Here is a 20,879-nt window from a genome sequence, read left to right as displayed (position 1 = left end):
TGAAAATTATGGAAAAGATCCCTTTGGGGAAGGCGAAGGGAAAATAGGAGATAAAAACTATATGACAGTGAGTGAGTAGCTGGATATAATTCAGGAATAGTGGGAGATGAAAGGGGACATGGCAGTATATGTTCTTGAGCTTGGAAATTGAAGATAGTGCAATTATTGTGATTGGTGTTCTCCATGTGGATGTGAAGACATTTTAGGATGCACTTAATCACAGAGAAACTGAACAGTGGGTTGTCCTTAATGGTGCCATTGGAGTTTTGCTAAAGGAAAATGAGGAATGGTGGCACAGTGATTAGCACTGCTGCCTCAAAGCGCCAGGGACCTGGGTTCGATTCCCAGCTTGGGTCACTGCCTGTGTGGAGTTTGCACATTCTACCCGTGTCTGCGTGCGTTTCGTCTGGGTGCTCCGGTTTCCTCCCTCAGTCCAAAGATGTGCGGGTTAGGTGGATTGGCTGTGCTAAATTGCCCCTTAGTGTCAGGGGGTCTAGCGGGGTAAATGCAGGGGTTATGGGGCTGGGGCCTGGGTGGAATTGTAGTCAGTGCAGACTCAGTGGGCCGAATGGTCTCCTTCTGCATTGTAAGATTCTATGAGGCTTGGAAGAGCTAAACATGGCTGTGCAAAATCTAAAAAGTGAAAGACTTGAATTTGTATCGTGCTTTTCACAACCAAAGTGCTTTACAGCCAATGTAACACGATTTGCAGTGTTATTCATTTTTTTATTCATTTGTGGGACATGGGCGTCACTGGCTGGCCAGCATTTATTGCCCATCCTTAGTTGCCCTTGAGAATGTGGTGGTGAGCTGCTGCCTTGAATCACTGCAGTCCATGTTCTATGGGTTGACCCACAATGCCATTAAGGAGGGAATTCCAGGACTTTGATCCAGTGACTGCGAAGGAACAGTGATATATTTCCAAGTCAGGACGGTGAGTGGCTTGGAGGGGAAGTTGCAGGTGGTGGTCTTCCCATTTATCTGTTGCCCTTGTCCTTCGAGATGGAAGTGGTCCTGGAATTGGAAGGTGCTATCTAAAGATCTTTGGTAAATTGCTGCAGTACACACTGCTGCTACTGAGCGTCAGTGGTGGAGGGGTTGAATGTTTGTAAATGTGGTGCCAATCAAGTGGGCTGCTTTGTCCTGGATGGTGTCAAGCTTCTTGAGTACTGTTTGAGCTGCACCCATCCAGGCAAGTGGGGAGTATTCCATTACACTCCTGACTTGTGCCATGTAGATGGTGGATAGGCTTTGGCGAGTCGGGAGGTGAGTTACTCGCCGCAGTATTCTTAGCCTCTGACCTGCTCTTGTAGCCACTGTGATTATGTCATGAGCCCAGTTGAGTTTCTGGTCGATGGTAACCCGAAGGATGTTGACAGTGGGGGATTCAGTGATGGTTGCACCATTGAATGTCAAAGGACAGTGGTTAGAGTGTCTCTTCTTGGTGATGATCATTGCCTGGCATTTTTGTGGTGCAAATGTCACTTGCCACTTGTCAGCCCAAGCCTGGATATTATCCAGATCTTGTTGCATTTGAACATGTACTGTTTCAGTACCTGAGGAGTCACGTATGCTGCTGAACATTGTGCAATCATCGCCGAACATCCCCACTTCTGACCTTATGGTGGAGGGAAGGTCATTGATGAAGCAGCTGAAGATTGTTGGGCCCAGGACACTACCCTGAGGGACTCCTGCAGAGATGTCCTGGAGCTGGGAGTGTAGTCAATGTTGTAATATAGGAAATGCAACAACTCATTTGCACCGGGCAAACTCCCTTAACCAGCAATATAATGACCAGATAATCTTTTTGTGATGTTGATGAAGGGTTAAATATTGGCTAGGGCAATGAAAAGTCCATTAAACTCGATGTCAACTCTTTTTTTCCATAGATTCTGCCAGACCTGTTGAATGTTTCCAGCACTTCATTTTTTATCTCCGATCTCGAGCATCTGCAGTATTGTACTTTGAAGTATATTTTATATCTCAAGATAAATTTTGTTTTGTTTGATATAGTAAGGATGCTGTGTTATTTTCCAGCTCGCTAATTTTCTAATCATACTGTTACAAATGCTGTTTCCGTTAAGGTGCATCTGAAAATAGTGATTTATGAACTTTAAAAATTAAGACATTCACAGTGCAAGTTCCAGGATATTGACGAAAGGATCAAGAAAAAATGAGTAAAATACAATGTGTTGTTTATATGCAAGGACAGAATGTTGACTTCTTGTACTCAACCTTTTCACCTGGTATCCTCGTCAATATTTTACATTGGTACAAAATATGTAAACTGTGTTGGATCTTCCTCTGAAAATATCAACACTTTCTTAATTTTGCATTGATTTTGAAATTGGAAACATATTTGGTATGTAAATTGTGCTGTAATGAAATTATCTCATTTGTTTGTGTTTGTCCAGTATTCAGTACATGATGTTTAGTTTGTTTATTTCTTCAGCTTCTGTTCACCTTGAGCTTTCATGTTTAGATGCTTACTTACTGGGTTTTTCCTCTTATCTGCAGTGGACAACAGGTGATGTACTTTTAAGCCATGGTAACTGTAAGATTTCCATCTCGGTTCTCTGTCTGCACTGCATTTGATGAATTGATACAGGGCCCAAGAGTTGGGTTCACATTTTCCTCCCCTCCCCCACCATGCCCTCAGGCTAGGAAAGGGAAAAGTATGCATGGTTACATGGTAGAGAGGATTGGGCTGGCACAACTGTGATGACTTTTGTGATCAGACATCCTGCCAGCACTGCCTGAACTCTCAAAGAATGGCCCCCTGGGCAAAGTATGTACTTCATAAGTCTGAATAGTTACAATTTCTTCTGGGTTAATATGCACTGAGGTTTGTTACTTATAAACTAATATCAAATATATTGTTTTGGTTTTTTTTAAGTGTGTAATAATATAGAAATGGAGTATCGTAGCTTGAATTGCTGCATTTACATTTGCAGTGAACACATGATAAGTCTTCTGAAAATAGCTATAGGTTTTCAATGTTTTATCAGGGACGCTGCAGTTCATTATTCTGTGAAAATCAATGTGATCCCCAGAACACGTAAAAATTATTGGCATGCCATATAATAAATATAGAATTTGCCTTTGGTTACCTGATGCATATTGCGGTTCAACAGGCTAATAATCAGCATGAAGACCCTTCTGAAAAGTAAATATTGTGTTTACTTTCCCCTTTTAATAGATATTTAATCAGAAATTTCCTGAGTCAATTTGAGTAATCTTTCTAATAACCTACTGCATAAAACACTACTACTGGGAGTTTGGATTTGTACTCAATACTGCTTGGATGTAGGGACAAGTAAAAATTAATAACATTATATTGAAAAAAAATGCTAATTGGTAGGATATGCTGTGAAACTTAATGTTTATTCTTTGGTTTTCAATAGATTTGGTTGCGGCTGGGACAACTTTGTGCCACTGTCTCTGGCAGCTTAATAAATGGCTTTGATTTAAGATCAAAGTGAAGTTTTTTTCACAGATTTTAGCCTTGATTAGAAGAAAATTAAATTGGTTCATTTTTAACTAGCTGGTTCTGAGCTATCAATTGCAATTTCATTATTCTTATTGAATTTATTTTTACACTCATCTCTAAAATGGTTTAGAACTACCTTTATTCCCTCCTTCATACTTTAAAGATTTTGGGTGCAGACCTGATTGGAATTGCTTTGGTTTACAGATGTGTGTTTATAATCTAAAGATGGCTAACAAGCAAATGTATTCTGCATTGAAATTGTCTCAGTATTAAAATAAAGTGTTTCATTTGACCTTAATGGAATGCCATTTAGTTCAGTTGAGACATTGTGATCATAAGTATGCATTGCATCATTTTCAACAGCACCATAGCCCTCATCACACCAACCATAGTACAGGCACGCAGTCAAAGAGTAAAGAAAGGGAGGTGGAGAAGAAAGAGGTGGAGAAGTTGAGGGATCGATCAAGAGAGAGGGAAAAGAAAGAAGAAAAAGAAAGAAAAGATCGCAAAAGGGTAAGAGAAAAAAGCTTGAAAAAGCAGATGCGAGACAAATCTGATTCATATTTTGCAGCTTGTAGGTTTCTGCTGACAGCAGCATCTCAGTGCAAATCTGTTACTTTCGTAATTACATTGAGATGATACCAGTTGTGTTGAGTGTTCTTGTTTTTTCTGGTTTTTGTCTTTTCTTGGGCTATGCTTAGTGTTTGAAGAAGCTTTTGTATGAATAGATATGCATATTGTGTGTTTAATTTGATTGATCTATCAGGTAGAACTTAAATTATCTGAGATCTACAAATATGCTCAGATTGGGGTTTCCTCTTAAATCTTTTTTTAATTATTCCCAATTGAGATTTTTATCTTTTCCCCCCCAGGATCATTCAAACAGCGATCGAGAGAACATACAAGAATCAAAAAGGCGTAAAGATGAAAATGGGACAGGTAAGTGCTAATATCTAACTTTCTGTTGCTGTTCAAATTCCAAGCACAGTTTAACAGATCCAAGGTGTCTGAATGATTCAACAGTGGAGTGAATACAGCAAGCTTCCTATTGGTTTCAGCATCGAAAAATGGCCCAGAGTGCTGAACAGTGAAATGAAAATGGACAATGAACATATACAGGAGAATTAGGAGATGTGACCAAAGGCATGGTCTAATAACTTTTCTGAAGGCCTTTAAATAGAGAAAGAGAAATGGTTGAGAAAAGGAGTTCCAGAGTGTACACTAAAGCAGCTGAAAGCTCTGCTACGATAATAGATTGGACAAGAGGGCGTTACAGTTGATTGCTTGTTCCAGCTCCTTTCCTGGGAGTTTAAAGAGAAATCTCGGGTGTCAAGATTCCTTTTTAAAAGGTTCATCTGTTAAAATTAAGATTTGACTTGGCATTCTGCTTTCTATCACCCCTTCCCAACCAACAATGAAATTTCCAGTAGGACGAGATGAGTTTGTATAGTGATTCCAAAGATACCATTTAGAAAATGGCTGGGAAAATTTATTTAATGATACAGAACTCTCAAAGACAGGTCTAGCGTCCTGGATTAATAACGTCAGTTGATGCTTCACCCATTCCTATCAACTTCTACATGCAGGTCTTGAACAGGTGACGATTACAAATGTTTACTGGCTAGTTTGCATAAGATTCACATCGAGTTTGTGCTCTGATTTAGAACCTCCCTGTACCTTAAATAGGCCAAGCATTTTTATATAGGCGCCCTTACTCACCTCATTGTTTTTTTTCCTTAGCTGGATTTATCTTCTACATATGTGCAGGACAACAGATGTCAGAGTTCAAGCATGTTTAATGCATTGGATCTTGAGGAGGCTTTTTAAGGTGGAGCTGAAAGGTCGAGTGATTTCAGTGTTTGGACATGAGGAGGATTCAACCTCTGATGGCAAAGCAGACAGAGAGCTGTATTCAAATATCATAGAGTCAAGGGGTGTAGGTACGAATGTAGGACTAGAGAAGGTTGCATGGATGGGACAGAGTAAATCCATGAATGCATTTACAAATTAAAAATATAGTTTTGAAATTTAGGTGAGGGCGTTGAGAGCTAGTTATAGGAGGTCAGAGAAAGCAGAGATAAATATGTGGACCGTGGTTGCATAGAGTGCAAGGAGTGAATTTTTGACTGAGTTGTGGTTTATAACTCTTGTTGACCACGTGAATAATTGCATGCAGTGATCAACTCAATTCAGCTAATATTTTGCTCTGCGCCTGCGATGAAGAGGGCTACCTCCCATTTGTCTCTTAATTTAATATTTAGTTGACTGATATAAATAAATAAACTGAAATGAATAAATTTCATCTCTAAATGGTGTACTTGTTGACTTTTAGTTAATCTATGAACTTGTTTTTTCATATAGTCAAAGTCACATGAAGTTTATAAAATACCTAGCATCTCTCTCTCTTATCACGGCCTAAGCTCAACTTGTCTCTGCTAATTATGTCCAAACACTTGTGTGTTGTAGCAGATCTTAACCTGGCCCATTAGCCAAATCTAACCCAGTCTGTTATATTGCCATCTAAAAATAGTAAACATTCAGTAAAGGCAACATATGTGAGTTCTATACAGAGATGCGAGACAGATGAAACTTCTTGCAGATAATGACATTTCCTGAATGACATGCTGTTAATCCTATTTAATAATTTGTCTCTAAACTTTTCCTTATAACCCGTAATCCTATTTCTACCCATAAATTCTATTTTTGAAGAAAACATGCCCGGGGAATGGTCTAAGATTTAAAAGAAACTGTCCAATAGAACCTCAAAATTATTTTAAATTCGCATTCAAAGAATAATTTACAGGGAATTAAACTGAACTTATGGCTGGTTATGTTGGTTTACAGAAAATCTTCTCCGCTTTGGTGACTAATATATCTCTCTGCTCCTCAGTTAGACCTCCTAATAAACAAAATACATTGAAATGAGTGAGAGTCAAATCAGTACATTAAATTCGTAGGCAATGTGTGTTGTCACTGTTACAATGGAAGAAAATGTGGCAGTAATAGGATAATGAGCAGATATTGTTTTATGGAGTTCAGGATATCAGGCAATCTTGACCACTTTTTTTGATATTTTAAGCAAACCTGAGGGGCTAAAGTCATTGGTTTATTGACACCTCCAACTGTGCAGTAGCCCATCAGTATTGCACAGAAGTGACATCCCACATTATGTGCTCAAGTGTCTGGAGCGGGATTTGAATCCATTATCTTCTGACTCGAGGCAAGAATGTTGCAGTTGAAGCAAGCCTCGCAGCGGTATGACTTTTTGTCCATTTTGTGTTTGCTGCAAAAATAAATGAGGATTCAATGTTTATTTAACAGGTGGCTCTGGAAAAAGGAGTAAAAGTGCAAGTCCAGCAGATTCCCCGCGCTCAAATGAGAAGGAAAAGGAGAAAAATAAGAGTTCAAAATCTAGCTCTGGTAAAGACAGGGATAAAAATGATTCCATCAAATTAGAAAAAATGGAAAAGAGTTCAACAACAAGCAAAAAGGTATCGTATTGTTGATGTAAATTTATATATCCTTGCTAATTGACCATAGAGCAGAAGTGAAAATGGAAGTCAGACATAAGAGAAATTTACAAAGCCTTTTTGAAGGCAGGCATCAGTTTTTGATCCAATCTTGATGTCAAATTTTATTTTCCACTTTTCATGTTGTATGAATTTTATGTGAGCTAGGCATATATGCAATTATATGCCTATAATGGACAAAGCAAGTTCAAGTTATGTACCTGTCAGCATATTAAGCGTAGTTGTATTAAATAGATATTGGGAAAGGTGAAATTGGAATCCAGTTTGAATGATGTGAATTTGTTTCCTAGATCCTGCTTTGTTTGTATGTTCCAGCTGTGCTTGTTCTGCCCCATTGAGTTTTCCACCTTTGGCTCAAGTTCCTCTGATTTACAAAATCCCATCCTGTGTTCCAGCTTAACTCACCCACTTGAATTAGTTCACTTGCCCCTTGCCGGGCTGTACAACCAATCGCCAAGTCCAAGATGTAGAATTAAGATGATGCTTCATAACAAAAGAGCATTTTTAATCTACTGACACATTGGCAAGTCACCTAATTTTCTGCGTGTTGCTTCTTGCATTTTTAAGGAATTATTGTTTAGCTAGAGAGAGAAAAAAGCCAAAAGAAAGTAGGTTATGTTTTACGTTTTTAACCATCGTACGGTGAGGCACTGGCATGGAGTGAGCAGAGCTGGAACATTGTGAGCTCTCGGTGGAATCCTGTGGCGATACTGAATAGAAGAGATAAAGTGGAACACTAACTGCAAAACTCTGGTAGCCTTGGAAACGATGCAGAATAGCTGTGCTTAAATACATGAGCAAAACTTGGAAGAATTGCAGGCTCGCAAACGTTAAACTGTCTCAATGGCATTGTTGGATGTGTTTGTGTACAGAAAAACAATTTTGCTTGTGGTGAAATGCTTTGTTTCTCCCTTAGGGGAATGCAATTAGTGTGATCTAGATCTGTTCAACATGTAACACATTTTATTTTCTTAATTGTTACATTTTATAGGAATCCAGACACGATAAAGGAGAGAAAAAAGAGAAGCGCGAGGGTGGAGGGCTGAAAGAAGACAAAAAACAATATCCTTTTTATTGATCCTGTGACAATTGAAACATACAAATTTCTAACTGAAAATTAGATTGAACATTTTTGTGTATAATTAATGCTCTTTAAATATTGTCGATCATATAAAATCACTAAAGCTAAAAACATGTTATACAATGCAGATACCTTGTGTAGATTTGAATTGTCAACTTTCTAAAAGGGTCAGACATGTTCTGTGGTCTGATGTAACCAATTTATGGCACTTGTACTGGGTTCAGAACAACATCTGCAATTTTGTATTAGAAAGTCTGCACAAGTGATGTAGATTTGCTGTTTTTCTTAACAGTCATACTCATAAATCATCAGAAAAACATAGATAATGAAGAATGACACAACTAATGGTAAGATTCTAATTTCATTTAAGTTTAAAATCAATTAAATATTCTTATTTTAGCAGTTAACTAAGAATGCAGTTCTGTTAGTGTCACTCTGTTGTTTTTCAATAGCTTTTCCCTTCTCAGGATGCGCACACAGTTTGGTGGAGGCAGCATGGGGTCATTGTGCTAAATAAGAATTTGATGAGAGGGGAATTAAAGTACAGAGGAGGAAGGGGATGCTAAGTAATTTAAACTAAGGAGCACCGATAAATCTATAAGTAATCATGATTTGGTGGGGGGCATATTATTGGAATCGATTCTGAGAGACCGGATCAACTGTCACTTAGAAAGGCACGGATTGATTTGGGATAATTGTCATGGTTTTGTTAGGGGGAAGAACATGTCTTGCTGGCTTAATTGAAATTTTGAGGAAGTAACAAGGAGGATTGATAAGGGTAGTGTAGTAGTTGTTGTCTACATGGATTTTAGTAAGGCATTTCACAGACTGGTCAGAAAAGTGAAATCCTATGGGAAAGATGGGAAGGTGGCGAGCTGGATCCAAAATTGGCTCAGCAACAGGGAGCAAAGAGTAGTGGTGGATAGATGTTTTTGCAAATGGAAAGCACTTTCCAGTGGCATTCCATTAGGCTCAATGTTGGGGGTCTTGCTTTTTGTTGTAAATATAAATAATTTAGACTCAAATTTGGAGGCATGATTGGGAAATTTGCAGAAGACACAAAATTGTGTCGTTGATGAAGAGAATAGCTGTTAACTCCAGAATTATATTGGTGGTTTGGTTGAGGGAGCAGAAAAGTGGTTAATGGAATTCAATCTGGAAAAGTATCAGATAATGCATTTGAGGAGGGAAAACAAAGCAAGGGAATACACATGGGATGATATTGAGAAGGGTAGAGCAAGTGGGAAACCAGTGAGTAAATGTCCACAGGTCCTTGAAATTGGCAGGACAGGTGGACAAGTTGGTAAATAAACAGGTGTTTTCCTTTATCGGACGAGGTATTGAATACCAAAGTCGGGATGTAATGATTGGGATATTTGCAGATGACACACAAATTGGTGTCTGGTTGATGGTGAAGAGATTAACTGTCATCTCCAGAATTATATTGATGGTTTGGTTGAGGGGCCAACATGTAATGTTGGAACTGTATAAAACACTGGTTAGGCCACAGCTGGAATTTTGTGTGCAGGTCTGGTCACCACATGACAGGAAGGACATAATTGCTTTGGAGAGAGTACAGTGGAGAATTACAAGTATATTGCCAGGGCTTGGAAATTTCAGCTCTGAGGAGTGATTGGATAGGCTAGGGTTGTTTTCCTTAAAACAGAGGAAGCTTAAGGGGTGACCAAATTGAGCTGTGCAAAATTATGAGGGGCCAAGATCGGGTAGACTGGAAAGACCTGCTTCCTCTAGCTGAGGGAGTCAGTTACCAAGAGGCATAGATTTAAGGTGATTGATAGAGTAGAGGGGACATGAGGGAAAACCTTTTCACCCAGAGGGTGATGGACATCTGGAATTCACTGTCTGAATTGATGATTGAGGCTGAAATGCTCAATTTATTTAAAAAGGTACCTGGATTGGCCGTTAAAGTGCTATAACCTTCAAGGTTACAGGCCAGGAGCTGGAAAGTGGGATTAAAATGAGTGGCTCATTTTTTTTCCTTTGGCAGACACAGATGTGATGGACTGAATAGCTTCTTTCTGTGCCATAACTTTTCAATGGTTCAAGATCTATGAGGATTAAATTGGAATCAAGTAGGGATGCCAATAATAAAGGGATCCAAATTGTATTCAATAAAACATTGTTATGCATCAATAATTAAGTAACAATTCAAAGTAAGGCAATACTCAGCTGTAAACATTAACATAAAATTTGAACAAAATATAAGGCATCTGAGGCCCATTGTCTGTCTGGCGCCATGTGGGAACTTCAGGATGCTTCATATGTCTTGGATAATCATGTGTGCAGGAAGTTCCTCCAGTTGCTGAAACGCAAGCTCAGGATTTTTGAGCATGATTCACTGGAACCTTTTGCAAAAGATGCAGGAGTTTCTTCCAGTGCACTTTCCAGAAGATGATCACCCTACAAACTGCAGAGCCCATGAAGAAAGTAAGTGATGGCTATCTAACAGTATGAAGAGGCAGGCGGTGCTACTCAAACCGTGCCGAATACTGATGAGGGTGTAGGTGTCAAGGAGAGTATAGTTCAGAGCTCTTTCATAGCACAATGGGCAAATGACTGCACAGGATAGGACGCCACGGTGGCACAGTGGTTAACACTGCTGCTTCACAGCGCCAGGGACCCGGGTTCGATTCCCGGCTTGGATCACTGTCTGTGCAGAGTTTGCACATTCTCCCCGTGTCTGCATGGGTTTCCTCCGGGTGCTCCGGTTTCCTCCCACAGTCTGAAAGACGTGCTGGTTTGTTGCATTGACCTGAACAGGCGCCGGACTATGGCGACTGGGGGAATTTCACGGTAACTTCATTGCAGTGTTAATTTAAGCCTGCCTTGTGACTAATAAATAAACTTAAACTTAAGGATCACAGTGAATGTGTAGGAATACAGTGGTCATGGGGGTTCAACCAGGTTTTAGAACAAAGAACAGTACAGCACAGGAAACAGGCCCTTCGACCCTCCAAGCCTGTGCCGCTCCTTGGTCCAACTAGACCAATCGTTTGTATCCCTCCATTCCCAGGCTGCTCATGTGACTATCCAGGTAAGTCTTAAACGATGTCAGCGTGCCTGCCTCCACCACCCTACTTGGCAGCGCATTCCAGGCCCCCACCACCCTCTGTGTAAAAAACGTCCCTCTGATATCTGAGTTATACTTCGCCCCTCTCAGCTTGAGCCCGTGACCCCTCGTGATCGTCACCTCCGACCTGGGAAAAAGCTTCCCACTGTTCACCCTATTTATACCCTTCATAATCTTGTACACCTCTATTAGATCTCCCCTCATTCTCCGTCTTTCCAAGGAGAACAACCCCAGTCTACCCAATCTCTCCTCATAGCTAAGACCCTCCATACCAGGCAACATCCTGGTAAACCTTCTCTGCACTCTCTCTACTTTTCTGTACTATCGATGCACGTTTGGCAGGCTCTGTTGCCTGCCTTCTGGTGCCAGGTAAAGGACATCACTGAACAGGTGCAGAATATTTTGTGCTGGAAAGGAGAATGGCCATAAGTCATGATCCATGTTAGAACCACTGCTGTCGTTTGGAAAGGATTGAGGTTCAGTGCTGAAATCAGCTTTCAGCATACAAATAGCAAAACAGTAGTCAGAGGGAGGGGGTGAAGCCATTAGAGACTGAAAAGGAGAATCTGAATGAAGGCAGAGGGCATGACTGAGGTACAAAATGAGTACTTTACATTTGTTTTTGCCAAGGAAGAATGTGCCAAAGTCATAGTGAATAAGGTGGTGGTTAAGATTCTGGATGGGTTAAAAATCGATAGAGGATGTATTAGAGTACTTAAAAAGTGAGAAGTCAACTGGACTAGATGGGATGCAACTGAGGATGCTGAGGAAAATTAGGGTAAAATTTGTGAAGGTGTTGTCCATAATCTTCCGGTGCTCCTTAAATAAGAAGGTAGTGCCTGAGGGCTGAGAACTGCAAATGTTACGCCCTTGTCCCAAAACTGGTGTAAGGATAAACCCAGAAACTGCAGACCAGTGAGTTTAACGTTGGTGGTAAGAAAGCTTTTAAAGACGATAATCCAGGCCAAAATTTAACAGTCGTTTGGACAATGTAGATTAATTAAGGAAATTCAGCATGGAATTGAAGAAGTCAGATTGTGTTTGATTAATTTACTTGAATGTTTTGATGAGGTAACAGAATTGATATGGGTAATGTGGTTTGTGTGGTGTGCATGGACTTGCAAAAGTGTTAAATTGCCATGTTGTGGGCTGGCCAGCAAAGTTGAGGCCCACAGGATTAAAAGGTACAGTATCAACATAGATATGAAGTTGGCTGAGTGACAGGAAAGTGTTCCTTTTTAATTGGAGGATTGTGATCAGTGGGATACGCCACTGATCGAGACTGAGGCGAAGTCCATGAAGCAGTCGATGACGTCACAAACTATATATGCGACTAGACTCTAAGTGACCATGCAACAACACAACAACAATCCCAAATATATAACAATTGGCATCAGGGGGCATGTTTGGGATAAGCTTCCCCAGGGAATGCTGCTCTTTACACCTTTCGTGGATCCAAGTAGATCTTGAGTCAACTCATAAACATCTAAAACATTTCCTAAACTTTAGTAAGAAAGTGTAATTGATCCAGGAAAGGATTAATTATATATTTTTAAAAAGCATGTTTTCTCCATTTGAATCTTTAGGGCCTCCCCTTCTCCTCATTGGAGGGACATAGTGTTACTCTAATACACACTAGCAGTTCGGCGGATGCTACTGACGGGCCAACTCAATCTTGGGGACCAACAATTTTAATTTACTTGATGAATTTAGCATAAAACATCCTATGGTGTTCCCAGGTAAAGCCAAGTTCAAGAAAGAATAAAGAAGAAAATGGCAATGTTGGAAGTAGTTTTAAATTTAGACTTTTGAAGGCAGCATAACAAAGTGGATGAATTTAGGGAGAACCTTCCAGAATGTGAGGGCAGGATGCTTGAAAAGCCTAGGAAGGAGAAACTACAGGCAAAAATGAAAAGAAGGGAAGTAAGCTCAGTGTGGGGTTGGAAGAAGTTGGCTAGAACAAGCATATTGTAGATGAGGCCAACAGTTTTGAAGTGACATGTCTGAGGAACTGAAGTACAAGGAACCAGTGGAGCTTCCCAAGGCAAGTGATGGATGAGTGCAAATTTGTGCAAGGTGGAATGCAAGGGTTGAAGGTGAGTGTGATCTGAATTTGGTATTTAGAGACACAAGTAGGCAGCCTTTCTTTTCGACCATGAAATTTAATTGTTTGTTTAAAGTGATTAAGTTAAAAACTTGAAAAACTTGCCTGCTATTTTTATGGCCACATCTAAAGTTGCAGATCAGGAGGGGCTCACCATTTCCAGAAAGAACAGGCAACATGTCATCAAACTGCAAATGTGTGAACAAGAGGATAAACTGCCTCCCCAGTTTTCCCTTTGACCCTGTGAAAAAGTACTTTGCCTTGCCCAGGCTTTTCTCTACTGTTTCAGTTTAGAAACAGTTCAGTTTGTCTCGCTGTGTGACAAATTAAATATGAACTCATGATTTACATTGACAAACTTGCGCTCGTTTTAATTCCAACCAATTAAAAGTGCTGACACACCGAATTCTAGTGCTGTGCAGAAGTCTGCATTTGTGGTTTTTGATATTTCAGAAAACATTTACTTTTTCTTGAATGTTTTACAGGTCCCCCCCCCCCCCCCCCTCCCACATTGGATTACAAGCTGCTGCCATGGATTTACTTGTGCTACTGAACTTTGGATACACGGACTTCATTTGTGAGGATGGCAAATCAAGACAGAGGACCTAACCGAAGCCTATTAAAGCATTTTGTTGAATTCCTTTCACTCCATTTCTGTTGGCCATCGTTTAAAAGTTGAGTTGTGTTGTCTTTTAACTTGATGTTTTGTCTGTATGCATGTCATTTTCAGTATAATACTAGCAAGTGGTTTGCTCTTAAATATAAGCACAATGTGCTGTACGCAGCAAAACCACAGAGTACATTTTGTAGTCACTTTGAGAACAGATTGGAGTCTGCTGCAGACTGTCTACAACCTTCTGTCTTCACCTTTATGGCAATGAAGATATTTGTATATTATGTATACACTAGTATAGTGATTGTGTGTAATTAAAATCAGCCGTTGTTTAATTTACTGATTAAAACTATCCCGTGCAGCATCTTGTGTTTATTCCATGATTTTAAAACAAATGGCAAGAATTGTCCTTTAAAAGATGAAATTAGGTTTAAATTGTACAACTACAGGAGATTTCTATTTCCATGAATACCTATGTTTGGTCATAAATTTTCAAGATTGCATTTGAATTTTTTATCTGCTGTATTCTACCAGTGTAATCTTTTTCTAAATAAATGGATAGTTTTCTCAGTCGGTATTTGTTGTAGTGGGGATTTTGCTCATTCTTTCAGTACTGTGATTTTGAATTTGCCATTGCCACTTTTACTCTTGGCACCTTTAATGAAGATGGACACAAAATAAAAACTATGCTGACCGCTTTGAAGTTGCAACTAGTAAAAAAAAGTTTAGGCGTACTATCAAAATATTTGAAATAATCGGAATGTCAGCTTTATTTATAGACCTGAAAGCACTATGTATTTTTGTTTTCTAAAGGCTCCTGGATGCCAATAAGAATCTGTGTCAGTACAAAATAGCCTTTGGGTGATAGAAAGTGCTAAGCGATCCCACAACCAATGGGTCAAATCTAAGCTCTGCAGCCCTGCCACATCCAGGCATGTATGGTGGTGGACAACTGAACAACTAACTCACAATTGCCATCCTCCATAAATATCCACATCCTCAATGATGGGAGGAGAGTCTAAAGCATCAGTGCAAAAGACAGGCCTAAAGCCTTTATGAAGCTTTTACAACCATCTTCAACCAGAAATGCTGAATGGGTGATCCATCTTGGCCTCTCCCTGATGTCCCCCCTTTCACAGGTACTAGTCTTCAACCAATTCAATTCACTCCACATGATTTAAGAAATGGCTGACGGTACTGGATACTATGAAGGCCTGACAATACTCTGGCAACAGTACTGAAGACTTGTACTTCAGAGCTAGCTGTGCACTGAGCTAAGCTGTTCCAGTAAAACTACAGCATTCGCATCTACCTGGCAATATGGAAAATTGCCCAGGTATGTCCTGTGCACAAAAAACAGGACAAATCCATTCTGGACTAATGCTGCCTCATCAGTCTACTCTCAATTATCATTAAAATGATGCAAGAATATCAACAGTGCTATCAAGCAGCACTTAGACAGCAATAAACTGTTCACTCATGTTTAGTTTGGGTTCCACCAGGTCCACTCAGCCCTTGAACTCATTACAGCCTTGGTCCAGACATGGACAGAAGGGCTGAACTTGAAGTGAGAGTGGCTGCCCTTGATATCAAGGAAACATTTGACCGAGAGTGATATCAGAAGGGCCCTAGCAAAACTGAAGTCCATGGAAATCAAGGGGAAAACTTTACCATGGACTTGCCCTAATTGAAGTCATACGTAGCACTATGGAAGATGATGATGGTTATTGGAGGTTAATCATAGTTCCAGAACTGAGATTTGCAAAATTAAAGCAGATGGGATTGGGGCAGTATATTGGCAGGGATTGAGAGTTAGTTAGCAGACAGGAAACAGTAGGAATAAATGGGTTTTTTTTGGAGTGGCAGGTGGTAAACAGTGGGGTATCACGGGGATCAGTGCTTGGGCCCCAGCTATTCACAATATATATCAAGGATTTGAATGAGGGAACCAAATGTAGTGTTTCTGTGTTTGCTGATGACATTAGACTAGGTGGGAATGGGAGTGGTGAGGAGGATGTTAAGCAGCTTCAAGGCGATTGAGACAAATGAGTGAGTGGGCAGCTACATAGCAGATGCAGTGTAATGTGGATAAGTGTGAAGTTATCCAGTAGGGAAAACAGAATGTCAAGAGTATTTAGTTATTTAAGGGATGAGGGGCTTCACTGGCCAGGCCAGCATTCATTGTCCATCTTAGCCCTTGAGAAGGTGGTGTTGAGTTGCTGCCTTCAACCACTGCAGTCCATGTGGCGTCGGTACACTCAGTACTATTAGGGAGGGAGTTCCCAATTTTTGATCCAGTGACAGTGAAAGGATGATGGTCTATTTCGTCAGTATGATGAGAAACTTAGAGCTGAGCTTCCAGGTGATAGTGTTACCATGTATCAGCTGCTCTTGTTCTCTGAAGTGGTTGTGGGTTTCAAAGGTGCTGTATAAGGAGCCTTGGTGAGTTCCTGCAGTGTGTCTTGTGGGTAGTACATGCTGCTGCTAGTATGCTTCAGTGCTGGAGGGTGTAAATGCTTGAAGGGGGTGTCGATCAAGCAGGCTGGAGATTGGTGGGGTGGGGTTCGGGCTCGGGAATGGTCAGGGAGCCAGCGATTGGGCCATGGGGGGGATAGAGAGCTGGCATTGCAGGGATCACAGGGCAGGCCAGTGATCAAGCTGGCCAGTGATCGGAAGGCCGGTAGTGTGGGGCCACTGCGCATGTGCCGATCTCAGCACTGAGAGATGAGCACATGTACAGTGGCCCACACTGCGCTGATTTCTGCCTCTCCAGTGGGAATAGGCCCTGCCCCCTAGTTTTTAATATTCACACTGGTGGCCTCTGCAGTGCAGAGTTTGTGGGAAATTCTTCTCTGAGCTCCCACTAAAAGAAACAGCGTGAATTGCGCCAGCTTTCACACAAATTCGACACTTAGAATTTTTTTGGGAGAATTTGAACCCAGCTCTTTTGTCCATGTTTGACCCAAGGCTGTGATGAGGTCAGTAGCTGTAGAAGGTGCTGGCTCCCATATGCCCATCCTGTTAGTTCTTGATTTTAGTATTTTGTAAAGGGCAAACTTACACAGGCACTGTTTTAGACTTGACCACAAACTTGTTTATCAACAACATTTTGAATGCCCCAATACAAGAGCTCTAAATTGGTATAATGACACTGCACAGCACTGAAAACCACAACTTATTAATAAAACCCTCCAATGGAAAACCACAGGCAAATATTGCCCCAGATTTTATTCGGTCCAACTCAAACCACCTCAGGATTTAGTTGCTACTTTTAAACTATTCTTAAACATTAGCTCTAATATCCCTCCGATATGGCTGGTAAAGCTCTCCACACAGTTAACTGTTCTGCTGCAAGCTGAAGGGCTGTGAATCAGGTTGACCATTCCTGACTCTCCTTGGTGGCTGCATTGTCAGACCCAACAGTCTTGACCTTTATATTACTAAACTTTATCAAAAATATTAAAACACATTTCCTGGAGACATTTTGTTTGGATGGTTGATGCTTAGCAACTTTCTAATCTCTTTTGTCTGGTTCCTGCCTTGGTCCGGACAAAACCATTCATTATGATGTTTCCTTGATCGAAACAACGGAGCCCATTCAGGTAAGATGTCTTTGGCTTTCAAGCTGAGATGCATGTGATGAAGTCCATTTCTCCTTTGCTGTCATCAACATTTGTTTGTATGATAGCTGTTGTCTGGGGCCATCTGCTATGCTGGTCTCCCAGTTCTTTAATTGGATTGTCTGATAGCAACTGTTCCATGTCTTTTGAGATGATAATGTCCCAGTGTCTACATAGTATCAACTTGGTTTCAGTATGTTTTGAAGATTACTCCCTGACTACAGGTGCCGGAATGTGGTGAACGAGGGAATTTTCACAGTAGCTTCATTGCAGTGTTAATGTAAGTCTACTTGTGATACTAACAAACTATTTAAACATACTCTCTTTATTTAAATTAATGCCAAAACTGACCCAGCACTAGAATCCTCCATTAATCGCCCAGAATTTTATGCACCAACATTTTATTTAGTTCTTACTCTGGCTAATAGATTCCATGCTCATAAATTAATTTGAGGATCAGTGTCTCAGCCTTTATTAATACATGTAAAATGAGTTTGGGCTGTTTTAGACAAACCACTAAACTACAAGTTTTAAACAAAACTCCTCAAATTATTTGAAAGCCCCAGTTGGTTGGACAAACAGTGACAGTATCAAACTGGTTTAGTCAGGTAAAGTTTGATTACAGTGAGAAGAAAAATGTCAATATAATGTGCTGAGGGGTTGCTGCAGTGCATTAGATTGGTGCACAATACCTACAGTTGGATGTGAACTCCGTACAAGGGGCGGATTCTCCAATTTTGTAACCAAGTGCGGTGCTGCTCTGAAGCAAGATTAGAAGGCCTTATGGGATGCCAGTGGGCAGCTGTTAATGGAAGAGCAACCCTCCATTAACTTGCCACTGGGAGAATTGCAGTGGGATTTTACACTGGCAAAGACTTTTGTTTCTCTCAAGACTCTCCACACCCGCCCACCACCAAACCCACCGTGGGAGGGTTGGGAGAATTCTGCCCAGCAAATCTTATCAGTAATGTGGAGCTTCATTCTGATCTGCATTCAAAAAATGCAAATTGTTGAGATATTTTATGTTCCTCACAGAACTGGTGGCATTTTGTCAGTAAGTAGGATTTACAAAATCAGCATTTCAAAACCATTTCTTTGCATTGATATTTGTAAAGTGATATTGCTTTTCTATCCAGTTGATGGGGTGGAGTAATATTATTGTCTCTATGGCATTTCTTTAGGCCAGTTCTTGTTAACGACAGATGAAATAAATGCTTAACTTTTGTGAAAAACCAGAGCCACAGGAACTGGCAAAAAATTCATTCCATCTGTATTCCATCCCTGACAGCATTCTAATCCTCAATATTTAACATGGTGTTTCTTTTTGTAGCAATTTATTTTATTTAAAATTTATTTTAAAGTGTCATATCTTCCAATTATTATGCACCACTGTGACACAAATGTTGTAAAGTTGACAGAGCCCGAAGGAAAAGGGAGAAGAACTGTGTCCATCACTGCGCAAATATTTAGTAGCTAAATTTTACAATTTAAACTGAAACATGTTGTCAGCATGACAAAAGATGTCATGCTGACCAAAGATGTGTGGGTTAGGTTGATTGGCCATGTTAAATTGACTCAGTGTCAGGGGGACTAGCAGGTTAAATATGTGAGGTTACGGAAATAGGGTCTGGGTGGGGATGTTGTCGGTTCAGGCTCAATGGGCTGAATGGCCTCCTGCACTGTAGGGATTCTATGACATGGTGTGGGGGGAGGGGAGGGGGGGGGGGGATGGGAAGGAAGTATTGTTGCATTGCATTTGATTGGTATACTGGTGTGGGAAATTACCACCGGAGTCAGACTGGAGGTTCAATAATACAGCTTTATTTCGGACACGAAGCTTCGGGGAGAAAGCACTGGTACTCTGCAGTACTTTGGCAGCTACCTTCTCAATAATACAATAGCAGTTGATCATTTTTATACTTTCCAGACAATGGATAGTCTGGACATTAGCCATTTAACACATCGTTATAGTTGAGTAGAGAGATCATGGTGATCGATAGTTAACACATCGTTACAATCAGACAGGTACAGACATGGGCATTTAACATCGCATTGTTACATAGAATGGATACATTTCCTCTATCAATGACTATCAATGACTGGTTTCGATCTATTCACTCAGTGATTGGTTTTGCTGGATTTATGTATTTCTGTTCCCATCTATGGCTGATCTTATATCAGACCTTATTGTCCTGGGTCTGTCCTTATCTTTAAAGTGCCTCAAGCTCTGACTGGCTTCCTGCAGCCTTTGGTTCCTGCATGTTTAACTTTAAATAACTGCCTGTGCCGCATGTTTTAATTTTAAGTAGCTGTCTGTGCTAAACGTCAGTGCTTGCTTAATGTCTCTTTCTCAGGTAACCATTTTATGTGCCAGGCAACCATTTTGTGTGTCAGGTACCCATCTCTGTGATTTTCCCAACAAGCCCTACACGTGTCAATCATCTTAAAGTCTCTAACTCTGTTCATACCACTGGTTCGGTGCACCTACATAATTGCAGCCAGATTATCAGAACACTGAAGGGGTTGTGACCAAAAAGGCGCTACACTGGACCTGAGATTGGATGTGATATGGGTTCAAAGATTCATTTTCTCAGTTATCTGGACATATTGAAGTATTGACTTTTGAGATGCAGAATAATGTGATGTATTTTACTTTACGATGTAAAGTAATTGTACTTTACGATGTATACGATGTACTTTACGATGTAGACATGTCAAAATCATCATCTCGCCATTTAGAAAACATAGTACCTTTCAACTCGCCCTCTAGTCAAGTTATTTCCCAGATGCTGGAAATCTGAAAGATTAATAAATTAAACAATGATTTCTTTTAGTTTATTTACTATTGTAACAAGTAAGCTTACATTAACACTGCAATGAAGTTACTGTGAAAATCCACTAGTCGCCACACTCCGGCATCCGTTTGGGTACACTGAGGGAGAATTTCGCGTGTCCCATGAACCTAACCAGCATGTCTTTCGGACTGTGGGAGGAAACCGGAGCACACGGAGGAAACCCACACAGACACGGGGAGAATATGCAGATTCCGCACAGACAGTGACCCAAGCTGGGAATCGAATCTGGGTCCCAGGCGCTGTGACACAGCAGTGCTCACCACTGTGCCACCGTACTGCCCCATTTATTTTCCTTTGTGTTTGTTCCCATATTTATCGACTTGCCTGGATTTCATTCATTAATGTTTGCTTTCTCCCCCTTGATTTCAGGCAAACTTACTGTAAAAACTCTCCTTTGAGTATTTTTTGGGAATGTTATGTTAGTGCTAGGATTGCATAAAAAGTCAATTTTGAGCCTTCAGTGCACCATTTATATCTCTGAGCTATGCAGAGATC

At 40.5% G+C, this 20,879-nt stretch overlaps 1 protein-coding gene across 2 annotated transcripts in view; it reads left to right on the top strand.

Moving 5' to 3' along the window:
- The window catches only part of thoc2 (THO complex 2), a 140,601-nt gene extending 126,119 nt beyond the window's left edge, over positions 1 to 14,482 (top strand). Inside the window, exons 34-39 of one of the 2 annotated variants that reach the window (XM_078211345.1) lie at positions 3,854 to 4,003; positions 4,363 to 4,429; positions 6,812 to 6,981; positions 8,012 to 8,082; positions 8,400 to 8,448; positions 13,782 to 14,482. In XM_078211345.1, the coding sequence (XP_078067471.1) occupies positions 3,854 to 4,003; positions 4,363 to 4,429; positions 6,812 to 6,981; positions 8,012 to 8,082; positions 8,400 to 8,427 (486 nt within the window). In that variant the 3' untranslated portion in view covers positions 8,428 to 8,448; positions 13,782 to 14,482. Of the gene's footprint in view, positions 1 to 3,853; positions 4,004 to 4,362; positions 4,430 to 6,811; positions 6,982 to 8,011; positions 8,083 to 8,399; positions 8,449 to 13,781 lie in introns of those variants that run through there. The other variant, XR_013497645.1, reaches the window with a different exon arrangement.
- The last annotated feature ends 6,397 nt before the right edge of the window (positions 14,483 to 20,879 follow it).

The sequence above is a fragment of the Mustelus asterias genome, chromosome 4 (assembly GCF_964213995.1).
Source record: "Mustelus asterias chromosome 4, sMusAst1.hap1.1, whole genome shotgun sequence".
NCBI classification, from domain to species: Eukaryota; Metazoa; Chordata; class Chondrichthyes; order Carcharhiniformes; family Triakidae; genus Mustelus; species Mustelus asterias.
Note: the sequence above shows the minus strand (reverse complement) of the source record. Positions and strands in the feature narration are given on the sequence as shown.